This window comes from Nannobrachium achirus, assembly GCF_963921795.1.
Source record: "Nannobrachium achirus genome assembly, chromosome: 21".
In the NCBI taxonomy this organism is placed as follows: Eukaryota; Metazoa; Chordata; class Actinopteri; order Myctophiformes; family Myctophidae; genus Nannobrachium; species Nannobrachium achirus.
Window position 1 is genome coordinate 11,943,919 of NC_137828.1, and position 20,270 is coordinate 11,964,188.

General features: G+C 42.9%; 1 protein-coding gene across 1 annotated transcript; it reads right to left on the reverse strand.

Annotated features, from left to right (window-relative positions):
- Nucleotides 1–3,906: 3,906 nt before the first annotated feature.
- LOC308306597 (apolipoprotein B-100-like) lies at nucleotides 3,907–19,190 on the reverse strand (the record flags this gene model as incomplete). The annotated part of the gene is made up of 28 exons (XM_080751636.1): nucleotides 3,907–4,908; nucleotides 5,027–5,213; nucleotides 5,414–5,525; nucleotides 5,646–11,036; nucleotides 11,145–11,509; nucleotides 11,629–11,738; nucleotides 11,828–11,991; nucleotides 12,237–12,409; nucleotides 12,558–12,762; nucleotides 13,023–13,141; nucleotides 13,257–13,436; nucleotides 13,531–13,736; nucleotides 13,842–14,009; nucleotides 14,091–14,294; nucleotides 14,399–14,578; nucleotides 14,686–14,881; nucleotides 14,997–15,208; nucleotides 15,349–15,495; nucleotides 15,585–15,699; nucleotides 15,816–16,257; nucleotides 16,387–16,472; nucleotides 16,570–16,694; nucleotides 16,831–16,983; nucleotides 17,106–17,253; nucleotides 17,860–18,005; nucleotides 18,111–18,223; nucleotides 18,733–18,759; nucleotides 19,139–19,190. 28 exons carry the CDS (start codon nucleotides 19,188–19,190, stop codon nucleotides 3,907–3,909), a joined length of 10,728 nt encoding a protein of 3,575 aa, XP_080607762.1.
- Nucleotides 19,191–20,270: the final 1,080 nt, after the last annotated feature.

Sequence of the window (20,270 nt, forward strand, 5' to 3'; positions counted from 1 at the left end):
AGGTTCTCCTCCTCCTGGCCATAAAGGACTCTGTATCTTTGTAGCACAGGGTTATCTTTGAAGAGCCAAACAAACTAGATGGCTATCAGTATCCAATTGCAAGAAAGGGCCAAGCATGCAGAGTGGAGACTAGCTATTGAGTAAATGAAAACACAAAAGTTTAAGATAAATACAATGTGGAAATAACAGGACATCTTTTCTTCATTGCACTGTGACTTAAACCTTTGACTCTGAACATCTGAATTGGAAAACAGTCTTTGTAAGTGTCGATGACTGATTAACTTGAGGAGTTTGTGCCTTGAGGTATTCGTTATATTTGATCCCACTGTTGTGGGTTTGTGGCCTTATAATAACTGTTACTCTCTTTGCCTCTTTTCCATTCATACACAGAGCCAACTGTTTCGTGTACAGAGAGAGCATGTTATTATCATGCACTGCTCCAGCTAACAGCTCCACTGCTGCTTGGAAATTTCCGTAGAGCAATCCTTGTCTCCTGTTTGGGGCCTGGCGTGTATGGGAGGGGGAGAGAGAGCGAGAGAAGGCTGTTTAAACTTTTTACTGTGGATTAATGACCAAAGTGGTCAAGAGCTTGTATGGGACTTTTGCACCCTGGATCGCCATGTCTCTCAATCTGGGACCTATGGTAATTTATGGAAACATACCTTCCTCAGATCTCTGGTTAGCTAATCATTAATTTAATATAGAATAGACGGAGTATGCAGCCTGGGCTTTACCTGGATGCATTTGCAATGAGAGGGTTGTGATTGCATAGCTTCATTGTCTTTCAACTTGTTCAGCTATCCTGCTCTTTATTGGTGGTTGATATCATTATTATGGACGGAATACATTTTGAAGGTTGTGTATTGGATGTTAGCAGTACAGGTATGTTAATAATGGCCAACTAGTACATACCAGGCAAAATAAATCTTTGACCCATTTAAAGTAAGATATGGACTGGTGATCAACTGATTCATCTTAGAGCAGTTCATAATAGGCCATTTTAACCTGTGCTAACCTTAAGTGGTGGAAAGTAAATACCATAAGTACCTTTACTTGACAATTTTGAGGTAGGCTACTTTTAATTTACGCCCATTTTTCAAAACTTTATACTTATACTAGACTACACCTCAGAGGCAAATATAGTACATTTTAAATGTTCCATACTAGTTAGTAGTTAGTTTGCTAATTTAGATTTGAAAACATACATTAACCATTTAAGCTCTATTTTATATTTCGAATATTCGAAAATAACTAATGTACAAGTTCACAATGCATTGCAAGCTGGTATATGAAAACAAAAAATGTATATTTATTTTTAAATAATTGTGAAATAGGCTGTTCATAATAAGTACTTTTATGTTTGGTACTGTAAGTACATTTGTATGCCAATTGTGGTATTGCTCCTTGTTATGACCATAAAGATAACCTGATGAATGTCTACTAACAGACCGAAATGTTGTGATTTCCCATTATAACCTTTTAATTATTTGAAGACAGTGTTCTTTTTCAGTGCTTTGGACACTGTTTGGTCTTCTACGCACCAAGAGACTTGCTTTATATTACTTCTAATATATAAGAATTCTGTATACCTCTTCCACCCCTGGCCATAGGCGCAAATCGCGGGGGGACAGGGGTTACGTGTCCCCCCCCAGGTCCAATTGGTACCCCCCCAAAAAAAAAAAAACCATCCAGCAACAACAGCAGGAGGGAAGCTAAGCTCTGTATGAGGTGGCCACTGGTCAAATCATGTACAAATCGTTTTATAATAGTAGTAATAACAGTTGACTCTCAGTCTGAGAGTCTCAGAGTGAGTGATGACATCATAATGTGGCGACTTTGTTTTGGCTGTGGTGGATACACTCTCTTGCTGTGGTGTGGAAGAAGCCAGAAGGACAGCATGATTTTTTCATTGGACTATGTTTTCATTGGACTACATTTATTGGAATTAAATGGATACCGACCTCACAACCTGTCCCAAGTTGCTACAGAACTAGAACTGTACATTTCGGGAGGACCAAGTTGACCAACAAGCAACAATGGTAACTATTTACTTTTTCATGTAAGCTTTGGTTGTGTTGGTTATTGCAGTAGTGATAACTTGAAAAGTAAATAAATAATACATCATAAAACCGTTAAGGCCCGTATCTGAAGGAAAATGAGGGGGTAAAACTGGCCGAAAACCGATCTCTGCAGGCCAAAAAAACGAAATCGCGCGCGCGCACGCGCATCGCGCGCGCAGGTCCCCCCCTATGCATTTCGTGCATCTACGCGGCTGCCCCTGGCAGGCAGTTGTATTACTAATATCTGCTGCATAATCCATAAAAGCAAATGTATATCATCAACAAGGTTCAGACAGTCATGGTAGGGAATCTGTTTAAAATATGAACCTTTTTTGTTTTGTGCTAGACTACAATGGGTGGTTGATAATATCAATTATCACTTCTGCTAGATGGCAATATTGTTATAATTTTAGAGTAATAAATCATCACCTTCCAAATCGTTAGGCTATATCTTTGAGTCTTTGTGCATGTAATATGCATACTGCGATATTCTGTGGTTATTAATTTATAATTCGCCTACAGTAAGTTTGATGCATGAATGTTGCAGTGATGGAACAATTGTAATATATAGTTGGGTAAAAAATGTCTGTTCCGTGACCACGAGAGCAAAGGTCCGTTTCTCAATGGATTTGTCATTTTGTCATCTAGGAGGGCTATTAAACAAATTTGGCCGGGGTGTATTTTTTAAAATGGCTGGGAAAATGTTTGACAGCTAGGGTAATTTTCAGTCTCAAAAACCAAGGATTTTGTGGTTCCGGTTCCGAACCAACTTTTACGGTTCGGAACCAACTCCGGTTCTCGGTGGAAAAGCACACCTCTGGTTCATCCCATAGGCGGGAGAAAGAACCGGAACCGGTTCTTTGCCGATGGAAAAGGCCCCTGTATGTGTCTGTATGTACCATGGGCTTTTTTTGCAAACTGTTAAAGTATTCAATCAATCAATCAATCAATCAGTTTTTGTCCAAAACTCACACAAATCGGTACACATTATCTCTGGGGTCATCAGATCACCATGTAGAAGTCTGATTTTGTGCGGGCCCTGGCGGAGACCTGTGCTCAGAGGAGCAAACTTTTCTAGTTCCCTCATGAGTTTGTTAAACTTTCCAAGATTTGACAGTGAATGACAATGGGACTGCGAGGGCTGTATCTGGAAGGACAGTTGAATTCAAATAGTCTGAATTATGTTTGCTCTACAGGGAAATAGCATATTAGCTATACTAATGAGCTATAAATAAGTATGTAGGCTACCAATTATATGGTATATATGAAGACGGTTTGAAAATGGGTGAACTGGATAAATCTTTAATTAATATCAACAATGGGTAGGTGGGTGATCCTGCACAAATTGTGCAAAATAGTCTACTGAAAACAGTGCAATGTTTACATATTGTGCCACAAACCATCATGTTAAGCACTGAAATGAGAAAATGTGCAAGCAATGTTAGGGAATTATCATTATAAATATGATAGATGCATATTACAGGTTAAACCTGGAAAGGACGTGCCCTCATCCTTATACTGTAACTGTGTCTAGCCAGGCATAGTGTTGGCAGAGGTAGATAAACCCAGGGAAGTGGAATCTGCCTGCACATAGCGAAACATGGGCAAATTACTGAAGACCTTTGGATGATAATAAAAGAGCCATACAAAATTAAATAGTAAACAGATTTTTATTTCATACTGATATTGTAGAAAGGTAGGAGAGTGGGAGAGTTTCAGAATATTGTTATACTTTATATACTAAGCAATAGTACTGTTGGAATGTTATTTGAAAATCTGTTTTATAAATATAGCTGAATGTCCAAAATTGCTGTAGGAAGGTTGTGTTTTAATCCTTGACACTCGCTCACTGGCGGAGGTAGAATGGAAGGTCGATCTCAAGCCTTCCTCCCTCAACCCTCACATACTCCTGGAACTCAGCGGGAGCCTTCTGCATGAATTCAGAAACGGTGTTGCTCAACAGGCCCACCACAGATCTGACAACCTCCATGAGGTAATCAATGGTGCCATTCAAATACTCCATATCCAAAATGGTGTAGGCCTGATCCATGACCTTCTTCAACACACTGACAAGGTTGCCATAGAAAGCATTGATGTAGATGGCAACAGCATCAAGGATGTCAGACTTCAGGCTGTTATCAACAAACTCCTGAGCTTTGTCAACGATGACCTTCAGGGTCTCGCCCAGCTTCTCCAAGATCATGTCCAGGCTCTCCATGTTCTTAACCAGATCCACAACCTGGTTAAGGAGGGCCTTCACTGTATCTCTAAGCTGATCGATCATCTGGGCTCCGGACATGACATCACCGATGGGCATGGTGACCTGAATGTTGCTCAACATGTCGACCATGGCGTTGAAAGTGAGCTCAGCATTAACAAGCATCATCTGGATGGCCTTCTCTAGTACAGTGGCAACTGTACCGGTCAGCTTCTTGAGGAGCTCAGGGAGAGTGGTCATCTCATCAGAGCCAGGCAGCTTGAACTGGGTTTCCCTCAGGAACTTGACAGCAGTATCCAGGAAGACCTGGACAATCTTTTGGTACTGAACAACTGTGTTTCTGAAGAGAATGGACAGCTGGCTGAGCTCTGTGGCCTGGTTGTTGACGGTTATGTAAGTCTCCTCAACCAGATTGACGATGGCACTCTTCAGTCCGGTGACGTGTCCAATAAGCTGATACTTCTCACCAAAGTCGTTCAGGGTAGAGACGATGGCAGGGAGCCTCTCCTTCAGTCCAGTGATCATGATTTCAGGGGCCTCCATGTTGAAGGCAACCTTCAGATTCATCTTATTGCCCTCCTTTGCAGAAGCTCTAATGATGAAGATGTCCACATCTTCCTCAGGGGCAGACTGGCAAAAAGAACAGAACAACAAATTGAATGCATTCTCATTGACTTACAATCTTAATGTGTAGAGGTAAGCGATGCAATCATAATTTTGTTTGATAATATAAATGTGAAATACTTACAGCATAACGACCATAAAGCCTGGCATTCATCTGTGATGGCACCCGGCCCTGGAACTGAAGACCAAGGAAGCCAGTTGATGGGGTGGAGACAGAGGCACTTACACCATCTGTAAGTACAGCATAGCGGAGGCTTGCATCCGTGAAGGTGGGACTGGTGATGTCCATGTTCAAGGTGAGGCGGGAGTCACTGAATAGAGAAATGGGCATTATAAACTTCATATAGTAAAGGACAAGATAACCATAATGAAAGTAAAATACGTAAATAAAAACAAGTATGGAATATTTACCTCGAGAGAAACAAAAAGTGAGTGTTTGAATTGTCTAGGAACAACTACAATTGTCAACTTCTTCTAAATTAGACACAATTCATCAGACAAAAGTGGGTACCTCAGAGCGTAGGACAGAACATGCTGAATGTCCATGTTCAGGTCAGCGTGGGTCAAAACAGCCTTGGCAGTCAGAGTCAAGCCATCATTTTCAGAGCTTACGGTGATGGCAGCTATAAAAGCAAACGTTTTTAAAATGAAAAATCACATTTTAAATAAATACTAAATAATATTTATATATAATACAATGCAACAGTGGCATCTAGTTTCATGAAGACAAAAAAGGCACTCACAATCCAGATCATAATCCAAGATGACAAAGACTGAGGTAGCAGTGGACTTGAATGTCACTTTGAAGACAGGGGCATCACCCTCCAACTCAGCTGCTAGGCTTGTGGTGTACACTGGAGAGACAATCTTGGCACTGGCACTGATCTTCTGCTTTGGGGCTGTAAACTCGACAATAGTCTTCTCAAAGATGGTGAGTTCACCCACGCTGCTTGGCTGAGACATATCAATCTCAATATCAGCGGTCAAGGAAGAGGTAGGTGCAAGGTCAACGGTAGCCTGGACAATATGCTTTCCCTTAGTGTTGAAGTCCATGACATTTGCCTCGTTGTTGCTGGCAATCTTCAGAACTGCATAAACACGGCTAAGAGAGGCCTCAATAGCCAGGCTTTCATCCAGATCAATCTCAAGGAGCTTGATGTCACCCTGGTTGAATCTAGTGTTACCAAGAACCTTAATTGTGGAGCGCAGGCCATCAGCGTTCAGGTACAGATTAGCCTCATTGTTAAGAGCTGCCAAAAGTGGATATTCTTCAAACAATGTGCCCTCTATATTTACCATGGTGGTCGTCTCCACAGATGCATCCTCAAATGTTGCCTCCAGCTTCAGACTGTGGTCTGCCTCTGCCTTTCCAACAGCCTTGACAATGGGCAAACTGAAATCACCCTTCAGCTTCAAGGTGGAGACAGCATTTGCCTTGGTCTTGGTGTCTGCAACCAGGTTCTGGCTTGCTTCCAGGTTGAGGATGGGCAGGGCAATCTTACCAACAGTAGCTACAGAGACAGCAGCTTCCAAGGTCTCAGGATTCACACTGATGGTGCTGTCATGGGTACCCTCAATATGGGGGTTCTCAAGAGAAAGGGAGTTGGCCAGCTTGATTCCTCTTCTGGTGGTCAGGCTGGTGGTACCATCAAGCTTAGCCTTCAGGCTCTCAAACACTGAGGTGGTTGTTGCTCCCAGACGGAACACAAGATCCTCCTCATTGTAGAGTCCAGCGTTAAGTTTCAGGTTTATAATACCAGACTTAAAGGACAGCTCTGTGATCAGGTTACCCACAGAGGGAATCTGGATCAGACCCATTACATCAACAAGAGGGGCATACTTGCTCTTCTGATACACAATATTGGTAGCAACGTCAACATTCTGCTCTGTGGTGGTCAAGATGTTCTTCAGACCAGTAAGCTCATACAAGTTTATATCACTGATGGCTGGTGTGCGTAAGTCAACAAATGGCAGATTAAGCTCAGGGATGCTGAGGGGGGTTGCCAGGAAATCAAGATTAGTCTCACCATCTAAATCAGCAAAGATGCCAAACTCCTTCTCATTGTTGTTCACTGTGACATTGTAGGACAGTTTGTACTGATTGAGACGTGCCAGAGCAACAGTGTTGATCCTTTGGGTGTCAGGTTTGAAGATAGCTAAGTAATCATTCTGGAGATAAATTTTGGCTGTCAGAGCATCTGTGAATCCCACAACGGTGTTTCCCTTGTTTTGGAAATCAAAGACAACCTCAACGGGACGGATGACAACGTTGACTGCATTAGACAGAACTCCACTGAGTGTGCCAACCAGCTCTGTGTCATGGGTCGCCTTCAGCTCAATCTTCATATCATAAAGGTTGACATTTCCAGATGCTACCAGAAGGCTGTTCTTGACAGCTGGGCCCTCTGCCTCAGAGCGGGCATCAAACTTGAAGTAGCTGAGGCTGACAGAATCAGCATTCAGGGTCTGTTTCATCTTCAGAAGAGCAGTGTCTGTATCGCTAGTGAATGTCAGCTTGGCAGTGTTGGGATTGATGGTGAAGAGCAGGTCACTCTTGTGGACTCCATCATGAGAGTTGAACTTGGCAGTGCCCTCATTTCCAACAGTCAGGGTAATGGTGGTTCCCTCCTGGCGTGCAACAGCCTTTTGGGTTAGGGAGGTTTCACTGGTGATGCCAATGATTGGGAAGTAAAGCATGTGAGTGTATGTGGTGTCAATAGTGCCAGACAAACCACCTGCAGTGGCAAAGAAGGCTTCATTCACAAGCTCGGCAGTGTAAGGTGAAGTGATGGCCTTCAATGTGGTCTTAGCTGAGGCCTGGGCCGAGAGGTCTTGAAGAGTTACAGATGCCTGGTGCTCAAGCTCAAGAGCCGAGTGAGTAAACTTAAGGGTCTCTGCAACAATCACACGGCGTGCCTCTGGGACAGCAATGCGGGCTGTAGAATCCAGTTTGAAATTGAGGATCTCAAAGCTGGGAGATGTTGCCTGGGAGGTCACGAATGCTGTCACCTGAGGAGCATTCTCACCATCAACAGAACTCTGCAGCTCAGCAGCATTTCTGATAGTGTAGATGGGGGAGTTGACTCTCATCTCACCATAGAGTTTTCCAAATCCTGGCACCATGATCTCAGTAGGGATGTTTGGCAACTTGAACTCAGGGATCTGGAGAGTCTCAATGAGCTTCTCAACAGGAACTGCAGGGATGACAGGGAATGAAATCTCTGGAAGGGTGATCTCAGGGAGTGAGATCACAGGCAGGTAGTTCATGTTCAGCTGTTCCAGGTAGTTCATGACAGTAGACAGAGCAAAGTTGATAAACTCTCTGATGGCTTCAAGTTTCTGGGGGATTTCAAGTGCCTTGATCAGCTCATTTACTTGAGCGTAATAAGCAGAAATCATCTGGTTGACCTCATCAGCAAAAGCATTGTAGTTGAAAGATTTAAGCTGCTGTACAATGGTGTCAAGGTAGACATTCATTTGCTCAATCACTTGTTTAATTTCTGTGGCCTTCAGATAGTTGATGGCATTTTCCAGTACCTGCATGATCTTGCCTGGCATGTCAATGGCCTTCAGGTTGTCAGCTAGAACTTGGACAGTTTCATCAATCTTGAACTGCTTGATGAGCTCCACAACCTTTTCCAAGATGGCCTCAACCTTCTGGTCAACTTCAAACTTGACAATCAACTCTCTGAGTTTAGCAATGAGTGTGTTGACTTTTCCAAGGATGTCAAACTGTTGGATCAATTCTTTGAGAGTTTCAACTGCTGTTCCAAAGAGGTTTGTTGGAAACTGTGCCATCAGTTCTTGAAGGTAGGCATCCAGGTTGAGGGATGAAATGTACGTTTTCAGCTGTTCTGCAAACTCAGTAATGTCAAAGCTGGCAATGAACTCCTTCAACTTGCTGACAACCATTTCTAGCTTAGCCTTAACATCAAACTGAGCATCCAGATCATGAAGGAAGGAAAGGCTACTTTCACTTAGCTTCTGCAAGTCAATCTGTTTGATGACCCCTTCAATGACATCAACAATGGCAACAATCATATCCCTGATATTATACTCGTCAAAGAAGGTATTCAGCTCCTGGTTCAGTCTCTTGATGACAGTCTCAGACAAGGTGCCACTTGCAATCATTTCCTTGGTAGCAGAAATAATGTCCTGCATGCGGGAAGCAATTTCAGTCAGGATTTTCTCAAGAACAACCTTCAGGTTGATCAAGGAAGCTTCCAGTTCTTCAATGGTGATAAGATATTCCTGGGTGAAATCAACCAGGGTCTGCTTGAGCTGCGCTGCTTTGCCTTCAATATTCAGTTGGGAAACAAAGTCACTCACATACTGAGGAATAGCCTCAATCTTAGCCTTTATGTCTTCATTGTTGATGTAGTTTTGCAGTGCTTCTGCCATGCTCACAACAATGACCTTGATGTCTTCAAGGAGAGCTGGGAAATTCTCAATGAAAGGCAACATAATCATATGGCTCTCAGTGCTCTTATCATATTTAAGGAAGCCAGAGATGGAAAACTCCTGGTTTTCATTGGAATCTGTGTTGAGAAGGCTAGTAAGGAGGTTGTTGGACATCTCCAGTCCAAGCCTCTCTGCATTGTTGTAGGCATTGATTTCCTGGTCAAAGGCATGGTTGTTCATCTTAGATTTCAGAATCAGTGTGGCCTTCTGTTCCTGAGGAGTCAGCAATGCATGCACCTTGTTGTCAACAGTGGTCTCAAGGGAGAATCCATTGTTCAGCTGCTGGGTCACTGAGGCTCTCAATTCATTTGAGGTGGCAAGAGCCAGTGGCTGTGCCCTAAGAAGGAACTTGCCATAGAGTTGTCCACTCTGCTTGCCATACAGGGTCAGGTCACCATCAGCATTGAACATGGCATCAAGGTTGAAGTCAAAAGGAATGATGCTAGTGCGGATGGTGTGATCGTAGCGCAGGGGCTGAGAGTTGAAGCGGGCATCATTGGTGATCCTGGCAGCAAGACCAACAACTTCAAGTTCGGTTTTCTGGTTCATGTTGGCTCCAAAGACCTTTCCAGTAGTGCTGCACTTAGCATTGGCAGTCACATCAGCATAATTTATCTCATAAGTGTGCTTGATCTCCTCTTCACCATAGGTGGCTTTCAGGCTTCCACTCAGATCCATCTTGTAAAGCTCTGCCTTCAACTGAGCCTCATTGATGATGTTGGCTGCCAGCAGTTTCAGGTTGTTATTCACATTTGCAGAAGCGGTGTAGGGCTTCAGGGCAATGGTGATGTCATGAGTATAAGTGGCATACTCACTGACGATGGCCTCAGCCTTGGTGTCGATGTCAAGGCTAGAGAGAGTGATGGTCAGAGTGTTGGCATTATCAAGCTTGATGTCACGCACTTCAGCCTTGTTGATAATGGACAGCTCAGCCAAACCTTCCTTGGCAATTTTCAGAGTAGTTTTCTGAACAGCCTCGTTCTCAAGGAGCTTCACAGCAGCATCACTGCTTAGAGCCAGGCCATTTACATCAAGAGTGGCAGTAAGCAAGGAGTAGATGCGGTTTTCAGAGTGGTCAGCATTGGTCTCCATCTTGATGATGACTTCATCGGCACCAGCGGATGCTTCAGCCTGGTTGCGTACCTTCATGCCAAGTACAATAGCATTTGTATCGCATGTCAGGGCCAGTTTGTTTTCCTTGAAGGAAAGCTCTGCAGCTTGGGTCAGGATGTCCTCAAAAGCATTAGTGTTTGACACAACACTGACCTCACCATTTACAAATGTGGCTGCAATGGTGTTCTGAGCCTTAAGAATGGTGGTATCAATCTTCAGAGAGGAGTCGATCTTTGCTTCTGGTCTGAATGGGAAGATGCTGAAAGCTTGCGTAGAAATGGTGTTGCCATAGATGGGTCCAGCTTTGATGGATCCCTCAAGGTTGCTGTCAGCAGAAAGCTCTTCAGCATTGAAGCCAACTGTGCCAGTGTGTTCTAGCTCAATTAGCAGGCCTAGAGGACTTGTTGCTTCAATCTTGCTGCTGGACTTGACACTGATTGTGTCAGCGAAGGTTCCAACTTCCATGATGCTCACACTGGCTTCAAGAAGTGTATGGCTCACAGCAGCTTTCATGTGGGCCTTGAGAGAATCAGATGGAGTGCCAACCAACAACCCAGAGCCTGAATTAGAGAATACAGTGCGTTTGTGAGTTTCAGACAACATTTGAAAATCAAACTTTAGGTTATCTTTTATTACTGAATTTAATAATTACATAAAGAACATATTACCTTCCATCTTGAGGGACAAGATGTCTACTGGGGAAGTTCCTTCCATTTCAAACTTGGCTGAGTAGCTTGGTGTATCAGCAGCGTCTTTGCCCAGAGCCGCAGAGACCTCTAATTCATACAGGTTGGTGCTTGCTTTAGCTGAAACCTCAGCCTTTCCAAAGAGAGGAACAGAAATGGTCTCAGGGACAACCAGCTCTGGGAGGGGAATTTCCATGGAGGCAACCTCCAGACCAAACTGGGGCAGTGACAGGCTTGGGGTGGCCAGGGCAGCTGGGAAGTTCAGGTCAGCTGTTGTTGACTTTCCTCCAAGAGGGATGGTGACGAGGAAGCGTTCATTGTTGAAGTTGTAAAGAGCCTTGCCCTCACTGCCAAAATAATTGGATATATGACATTTTATGAACACATCTTTATTCATACGTAAACTCATGTCTGGTTATTAAAATATGGCAATTAATATTTTTTGTCGTAAAAACGTTTAACTTACACATTGAAGAAAAGTTTCTCTGGCAATGTAATTTCAGGCATGGCAGGTATCCTTATGTAAGTGATGTATGGGATATCAGAAACATATTTGTCCATGTAGTTGTTGGTTGCCTAAAAGGACACATTAGTACAATTTGTTAAACATATCCATTCATGTTGAAGTGAAGGATAAAGGGTTATTTGGGTAAAGGTCCGGTTACCTCCACAGACTTGGCGAGGATTTGACGGACCTTCATGTCAGTCTGTCCAACCTTCATATCAAGAACTTCATTGATAATCCTCTCAACTGCCTCAGCATTGGGGAGCAGTTTCTGGATCTGAGAGTTCATCTCAGACTTGACCTCAGCCTCAATTTTGCTGTTATCTACAAAAAGTTATTTATGTCAGTTTCACATACAATATGTCAGTTAAAAAAAAATGCAAGATGAATTTTGCAGTTAATACTTGAAGTGAGTTAATCAACCTTAGGGAGCGGGAGGGGAAGTGGCGTTGTATGAGTTCTATGTACCTAAGCTAACTGCTGTGATTAATGGGAAATCTATTTGGGTGCCATAGCGGCACATAACAGAGGATTCTATGACAAAGAGCAATGTAATATTCATATCTTACCATATTTCAAGGAAATCTTCTGCAGTGAGGTGGTCTCTGGGAGCTTGATGTCACTTGCCAGCTCTAATTCCAGCGTCTCACCACGCTTCAGGTTTGCTGTGAGGGTGGCATCAGCCTTCACCAAGGGAACCAGCAACTGGAGCTGCAGCATAGCTTCTTCTATCGTTGCCACCCTAAGAAGGAGAACCCTATGAGTTACTGGTCTCAAACCAAACATTGATACAGTACACTGATATTTGTTTCTTGGAGGCAAATGTACATTTCTGAACATGATACATTTTGTTTCATTTCATCAAGCTCATGTTTTGATTGATTTCTTACTTGGCACGGGCAACCAGGGAGAGCTGAGGGATGTTCTTGTTGATAAGGTCAAGGGAGACTGCGTAAGCTCCATTGCCCTTGGTGTTGGCATCAACAACACCCAGCCTGAATCCAGCCTCCAGGTCGTAGTCAGGGATCTGGAGGTCAGTAGTGAGGACATTCTTGTTCCTGTTGTACTTCACAGTTGCTGTGGCCTCACCAGCACCTGGTAAAAGGGTTCACATACGATTCAGGTGTTTACACTACTGTGCAGTTATAATAATTAGATACAATTTAATAATTTAAAGTTCATAAAAACATTTGTAGAGTATATGTACCTAACAAACAGCATCACATTTTAGGCCCACATTTCAACCCCATCAAATATGATGTGTATAAATGTATGTGACAATACCGACAGCTCCATGTCAAAGAAATTCCATATCACATTTAGCTTTGAAATAATTAATTGCTAAATCTTGTTACCTTCAGCTGCCAGGACCATTTTCACGGTATCAACCTTCTCATCCTCTGTGACGAGCTCATAGGTGAAGGTAGCAGAGTATTCAGTCACCTCGCCAGTAGGATGGAGCTCCACAGCCAACCTGAGTGGTAGATCCATTTTACGATTAGATTTGACTTAAATACAATACAATTCAAAAGGCATTCGATTCATAGATGCTGTCTTAGCACTTTACAAGTTGCAGGGGTTTCACTTACTTGCTGTCTCCAGTGAAGGGGAAGTAGGGGGTCTCATAGTTGTAAGCATCAGTGTACATCAGGGAAGTGCAGTACTTCATTCCAGCGAAGAAGGGAGTGCACTCACTGACATCAACCTTGTCCTCCACCATAGGGGGGATAGTTTTAATCTCAGCACCATTCACAGCCACAAAGGTGTTTCTGTCATTGAGAAAAAAATTAAGTTTATATTGTTGCTTTTATAGATATAAAATTCCATATAGACAATTTGCATACATAGTCAGTTTAGGCTTACGTAATGCTGATGAGCTTGGTAGGATTCTTGGGAGCAGGCATGGTGAACTTCACTTCACCACTTCCCATGGAGATCTTGGCGCTCAGTCCGCTCTGATGGAAGAGGTTGGTGTGCATCTCCAGTCCAGAGTTGACGTACTCAGGAATGAAAGAGCCAATCTGAGTCGAAAACTCAATGCCAGCTGAAGGCATGAAGGCAATCTCGCTCTAGAGGGAAAAAAAAGTGGACAGCCAGCGATGGGTTATGAGAGCTATACCATATGGAATACATTTCATTATTTTTCATTTTTGTGAAAATGAGAAGATTCTTACCATGTCACGGGCAATGTTGAGTCCACCCTTGATACCAGGAGTGAAGGTACCAGACAGTTTAATCCTCAGAGGCACACCAGTAGCAGTGGGCAGGAAGAACTCATTGTCCATGAAGATGTAGTGAGCGAAGACTTCATTGTCAGCTTTGGTCATCAGTCCCTTCATCAACTGTTAGAAATAAGCTGTTGTAAATTTCCCAAATTCCAAAGTAAATCACAGGATTCTTTAGAGCATTTTGTTTTTACGTACATCCATGGGGAGCATCTTGAGCATGTTATCAATCATCATGGCAGCAGAGTAGGCCATCGCCTCCATGTCACTGGTCTTGAGGTATCCCAGCTCATTTCCCAGGAGTCTCAGGTAAACCATAGCCTCAGGGGTCTGCTGGGCTTTCAGTTCGGTCACCAGTTTGTTAAGGTTGCGTCCGATTTCTCTCATGATGTTCTGGGTGGTCTAAAGATATAAAAAATAATGAGACGATGACTTATGAATACTTTGTAGAAATAATTCAAAGTAATACGTAAATTATCAAACATCCAAACACCTTTGTGACTTACCTGTCTCTTTCGTCTGTCATTCCTGAGAGCGGGGAGCAGGTTCTTCAGGACCAGGCTGACCTCCTGGGGCATTTTGTCAGAGACAAAGTACATTGTCTTCAGCACTGTGTCTGGGAAGAATCCATTCTCTCCAAACAGGGCCTCCACAGTTGGCTCAAGTCCGGTGCCCTCCATGCCGATCTGGAAATGTAAGAATGCTCATTTTTAGTGTGGCATTTGACAGTTAAGTTTGAATAATTGAGCAATTCGTTATTATATCTTACAAGGAAAGACTGGGTTTTATCTACCTCCATCATGTCAATGTCAAAGCCAAAGGCTTTCAGGGTCATCTCAAGCATGACTTCCTTGGGCAGATAGCTGGCACCCTCAAAGATCATGTTTCCTTCCACAGATCCAGCCTTGTAGTTGCGGGAGAACTTGGTTGGGTCCATGACAGTTCCGATCTCATTACCCTGCAGGGCATCAAGAATCTTCTGTCTCAGCCTATAAGAAAGATAGATGTACTAATTAGAGGTAAGCATTAAATATAATTAAATCCTCTTCTCCACATATATTTTAGCAGTTAGATGGATATTTAGCATTAAAATGCTTTACTTACTCCTGTGTCTTGGGCTCAGTTGAAGACAAGATGTTGGTAACATGGGAGATGACAAAGCTCTTTGCTTGCTGGTCAGGTTCATTAGGCAGGGCAGCAGCCAGCTGGGCGAGTTCGCTTGGTTGGGGGTCTTTCATCAGCACCAGGTAGGCAGCAACACGCTTCTGCAGGGGGCTGGCACTGTCCAGAAGAACCTGCATGAGAACCTCTCTGCCCTGTGACAGAGAAATACATCCTGCATTAATTAGAAAGAAATCTCACCCAGTGTGAAGTGTACAGCGCATTTTATGAGTTCATTTGATTAAGCCTCTAAGCGTCAAAAAAGAAAAGAAACTGTGAAAACAATTTGACTTGCCTCCTCTGGGACAGGGGTCAGCCTGTAGGCCTGGATGGCAGCTTGCTGAACAGCAAGGGATGCAACAGGTTGGTTCACACACTCGATCACAGCAGTCCTCAGGGCAGGGCTGGCAGCACCCATGGCTGCAGCCATGTTTCCAATTACCTAAAGTCATGAAACCATTGATGTGTTTGATCTGTCATCTACTATCTTTCAATGTATTTAGAATAAATCTGATAGATATCACCACTCACCCTCAGAGTCATGAAGGTGTGGTCATTGTCACCAGTGCAGTCACCCAGCTGGGAGCCCATGAAACGAGCAACAGCATGGATTTCAGGGGTCAGTTTGCCTTCGGCTTTGTAGAACCTAATAAGGAAATAACATTGAATTTAATATTATTAACATGTGGCAGTTGAATTATCTACTCGGTAACACTAAATAAGCTAGTACTAACAGAGTAAGTTAAAGATGTGGTTGCTCACCTCTTGACAACATTGCTGAGGGCATACATGATGGGCTTGCTGGGCTTGTACTGAGCCATCTCCAGCATGTCATTGATCAGGAGGGCAGAGGGGTTGGACACCATTCCCAGACCAAACACGGTGGCATCAACCTCAACAGCAGAGCTGTCGTAGGTCCTCAGGATCTGCATGATGGCACTGCTACACTCAGGGGTACCGCACTGGGCCAGAACCTGGTAGCTCAGTGGACGGGACACCTCAAGAGCCTCGGGAATGGCAGAGCTCAGGGTCTCGATCTTCCATTCACGGACCACATCCACCAGGATCTGGAAGAGGTGGGCCCTCTTCTCTCCCTCGGTCTCAGGCAGATTAGCCAGTTCTCTCAGGAGAGCCAGACCAGCATCCTTATCCTGGATAACATTCTTGTCAGTAGGAGTCTCCATGTTCAGACCCTTGACATTGGCTGCATCTATAGTAATCAGAGAGTAAATATTTGAAATGGCATTGTCAATGTCAGTCAAATAAAAAACAACAAAAACCAAAAATACATTCATACTGTGCATAAGAATGACAAATGCAAAAAGCTCCTTACCAAACTCAAAGACTCTGTCGTTGTAAGCAGAAACCTCCAGCAAAGTCAGAGACTGCTTGCCAACATTGGTAACACCATACTGACCCCTATGGGCAGACAACACATAGTTAAGTTAAGTGTAAAGATCCATACACATCCAAAATCATGTATAGTGTGAGATAACCGTGTAGATGGATGACTTACTTGTGAGAGAAAGGAATCAGGATGTGGTTCTCAGTGCAGGCACCAGAGATCATGTGCATGTTCTCATTGTCAAACTTGTAGTTGCAGGTCTGGGAGCTCCTGACCAGCTGGGCAAGAGGGTAGTGCTGCAAGTAAACAATCATTTGTATTAGCCTATTTCTCAGACTCACAGTTTGGTTGAAGTATTGTTTGAAATATACAGTGCATGCCTTCATAGCATTTTCCAAACCACCAAACAACCACATTGCTTCGATGTCTTACCATGCCAGAGATCAGAGCCAGGGGGCTGGTGTGGTCTCTCATGGGGACAAACTTGTCACATTTGGACAGATCCCTGGTGAGGCTGACGTCAGTAGCAATGTCCTCCCGTGCGTTGACAGAGTAGGAGGTCCTGCATTTGCCATGGATGGTGGGCTGAAATTAAAGAACAGTTTTGTTATTTTCCCCTCAAATATCAAATCAAATATGTTTTCTTCATGCTGGTACCATATCATGCAGATGTCTGCAGGTATAAATTAAAGAACAGTTTAATGTACCATGTTCTTGTTCTTTTCCTCCTCCAGCAGAGGCACGGCCAGGGCAGAGATGATTCCTCTCTTGATGTTCAAGATGGTCGTCGTCTCACCCTCCTCAGGGTACAGTTTGACATCGTACTCTCCCTCAACCACAACCTTCAGAGGATATCTAAGGGGGGGGTGGGAGAGACATACAATAGGACTTACTATCAAGTCTAACTTGAAAACTATTTCATCGCTTTAAAGGTTTTGTTCCACACAATCCACAGGTCTTATTTTAATTGAACAACAATCATGTGTTCAGTCACATAAAAGAAATGATGTGCTCAGGGGCGTCACAAGGGGGGGGGGGGGGGGAGTGGGACTGAGTTACTATGGCCCAAGGTGGAGGGGCCTTAATTATTTTATACTTTAGCTATTGAAAAATAGCAGATATACAAGCTCGGTGCCGAGCTGTGAGCTTGTAGTTCTGCTATTTTTGAAAAGTCGTGAAAATGAGTGCAAATCTTTGAATATATGTATTTTTTTTGCTTCTGGGGAGTCCCTGGAACTAATGTTTTGAGATGGGGGTCCATGGCCAAATACATATGATTTTGGGGGTCCTTCACATGAAAAGGTTTGAGCACCACTGACATAAAAACATGGGTTTAAAAAGAAAAAAACGTAGGATTTGAAATATTCAAAGACAAATCTTTCACGATTTTTCAATAGTTAAAGCACCCAGGGCCCAGCATTTGGTGGGACACCCCTGGATGTGCTGCATGGCATAACTTACTTCTCCATTTCAGCAGCAAAGGCCTCAGAGCTGGGTGCAGGGACCACCACAGCATTGCCTTCTGCATCCATGTCGACCACCTCACTCAGGCTACAGCCTGTTGTGCGGACGATGTAGTTGCACATCTGGGGCACTTCAATCTCGACCTGTGTAGGTGTCATTTTAGCTTTTAGGATATTACGATGAAAGATATACACAACTAAAATGCATACATATGCGTACGTATTATTTAAAGTTGGTGAGCCATGTACCTTGCAAGAGCCCTTGGGTCCATTGCGAAGATTTGAGGCACCGTTGATGGCATTCAAGGATTCAGCTTCATAAAGGTATTCATATTTGTTGAAGGCCTTGTACCTTTGGTTCACTGTTAAAAAATGCATAATTTTTAAACTTTAGCACCCTGACAGAACAGAAAGTATTTTCAGCAATCCAATATGGTTGTGTGACCGGTTAAATTAATTGCAGATGTCAGAATTTATCAGAATTAATTTGTGGATAGCCCCTTGCGATGTAGCATCTCATTTTCGAGGGTGTCCTATTGAAGCTGTACAATGTAACTTTTTCTGTTTGTTGAGAATACAATGTTATTTCATCAAATCTGTATGGTAGTGTATCTTATTACAATATAACTATTACAATATAACATTTAGGTTTGACACGGCTGGTTGGCAAGATGTAGGAAGGTCAAAATTAAATGTATCCTTTGAGCAATGAGGCAGGCTCTATTAGCTCAGTGGTGAAATATTCAGCACTTGCACAGAAGACCAGGGTTTGAATCTGGGGTAGAACGTGAAAGTTACAAAGTGCAGCTTTAAGTCAACAATATGAGGAAATCCATGTGGATTTTGTTTAATAATAAATATTGGAACGTACACAGGCATGATCCCTCCTCTTGGGCATCTATAAGGAAAACACAAGAAATGTAAATAAAGTGGCACCACTCAATTAAATGAAATGTATATTAAATAAATGTCTCTTTTAAGGAGATATCACATAATTATCATCTACAGCATTCTACAGTATATCTATCTACATCAATCATATCTAAATGTTATCTCAAGACAATCTGTTGATTTGATCGTTTTTCATACTGTATGAAAACTCAAATTAGTATACAGTATCTACATCAATCATTTCTAAATGTTATCTCCAAAAAACCTGTAGATTTGATAAAGTTTTTCATATGAAATTTCAAAATTAAACTTCTAACATTTCACTATAGGCCTACAATTACTCAATAATTAACTGCAATGTTTGAAGCAATTACAAAAATACTTACAAGCCAAGGCAAGCGTGCTTAAAAGCAGCAGGCAGAGCTTTGCGTCCCCCATGATGGGTTCGTTGAAGCTCTCTCCTTTAGGGATTGGCGAGTACTCAGACGAGACTGAGGCCCTGGTGCCAGCAGAGCTCTTTTATAGCTATGCTTTTCCATATGAGAGGAAGGTGGGAGTCGCTGAACAGACACATTGTACAGCTGTTCCAGCTCCAAAGTCCTCTCCATACGTGTTTGAGGGACAACGGCAAAGTTTCACAAGCATTGTGTGCCAGTGTGACAGCAACTGACAGATAGGACCAAGTTTATATGCCATCTTAACATGAAATAATAATTCCAATACAGGGTCATAATCAGTTATATTACTATGCCTGTGTGAGTGGTCATGTTGAGCATACTAATGGCACACAACTATCACTGGTTTTCAAGGCCCACGACCTGCTTTCGTCTTACATTGCATAAATCTGGTTTGGCCCTACTGTCATAATGTAATAATACATAATACTTTATTCAATTTTAGTAAGGGGATCTGTCCTGTTGGTTCAGAATTATGATTCATGCCATTGTTCATAGTCAATTGAGTTCAAATATTTGATATTCATTTTATCAGACAGACTCCCCTCCTATGAACCCATTGAACTTAAAAGTACATTTTAACTATGATAGACTCATAGTTCATAGAACGAAGGGAAAGTGGGGACAGAGCAACAAGGGCGACTTCCAGGGGTCCCCTCAGGTACCACTCAGACAGAGTGTGTTTGTTTGGTAAAGCAGGGACCATTCACGGACCACTGTTAGAGCCCCCCATCACTGTAATTGTCTCTCTACTGAAGTAAGCGAGACCACCAACTATCTTACCTTCAAATTCAACCTTGGCTTCAAGTGAAGTGGCTTAAAGCAAACCAAGCAACCACTTGTTAACCACCTTTTACAGCCTGCTCAGGGACTACAGATGAAAATTAGTTTCTGGCTAACTGTTGACCATTTACATTATGTGAAAACTGACGTGTTGATCAATGTGCATTGTCCCTGATAAATAAATAAATACATTGAAAACACACATCCCTGGTTCTGGTGACTCATATTGAACACAACAAACAATGACGATCCATTAGCACATTAGAAAGGACACTACCAG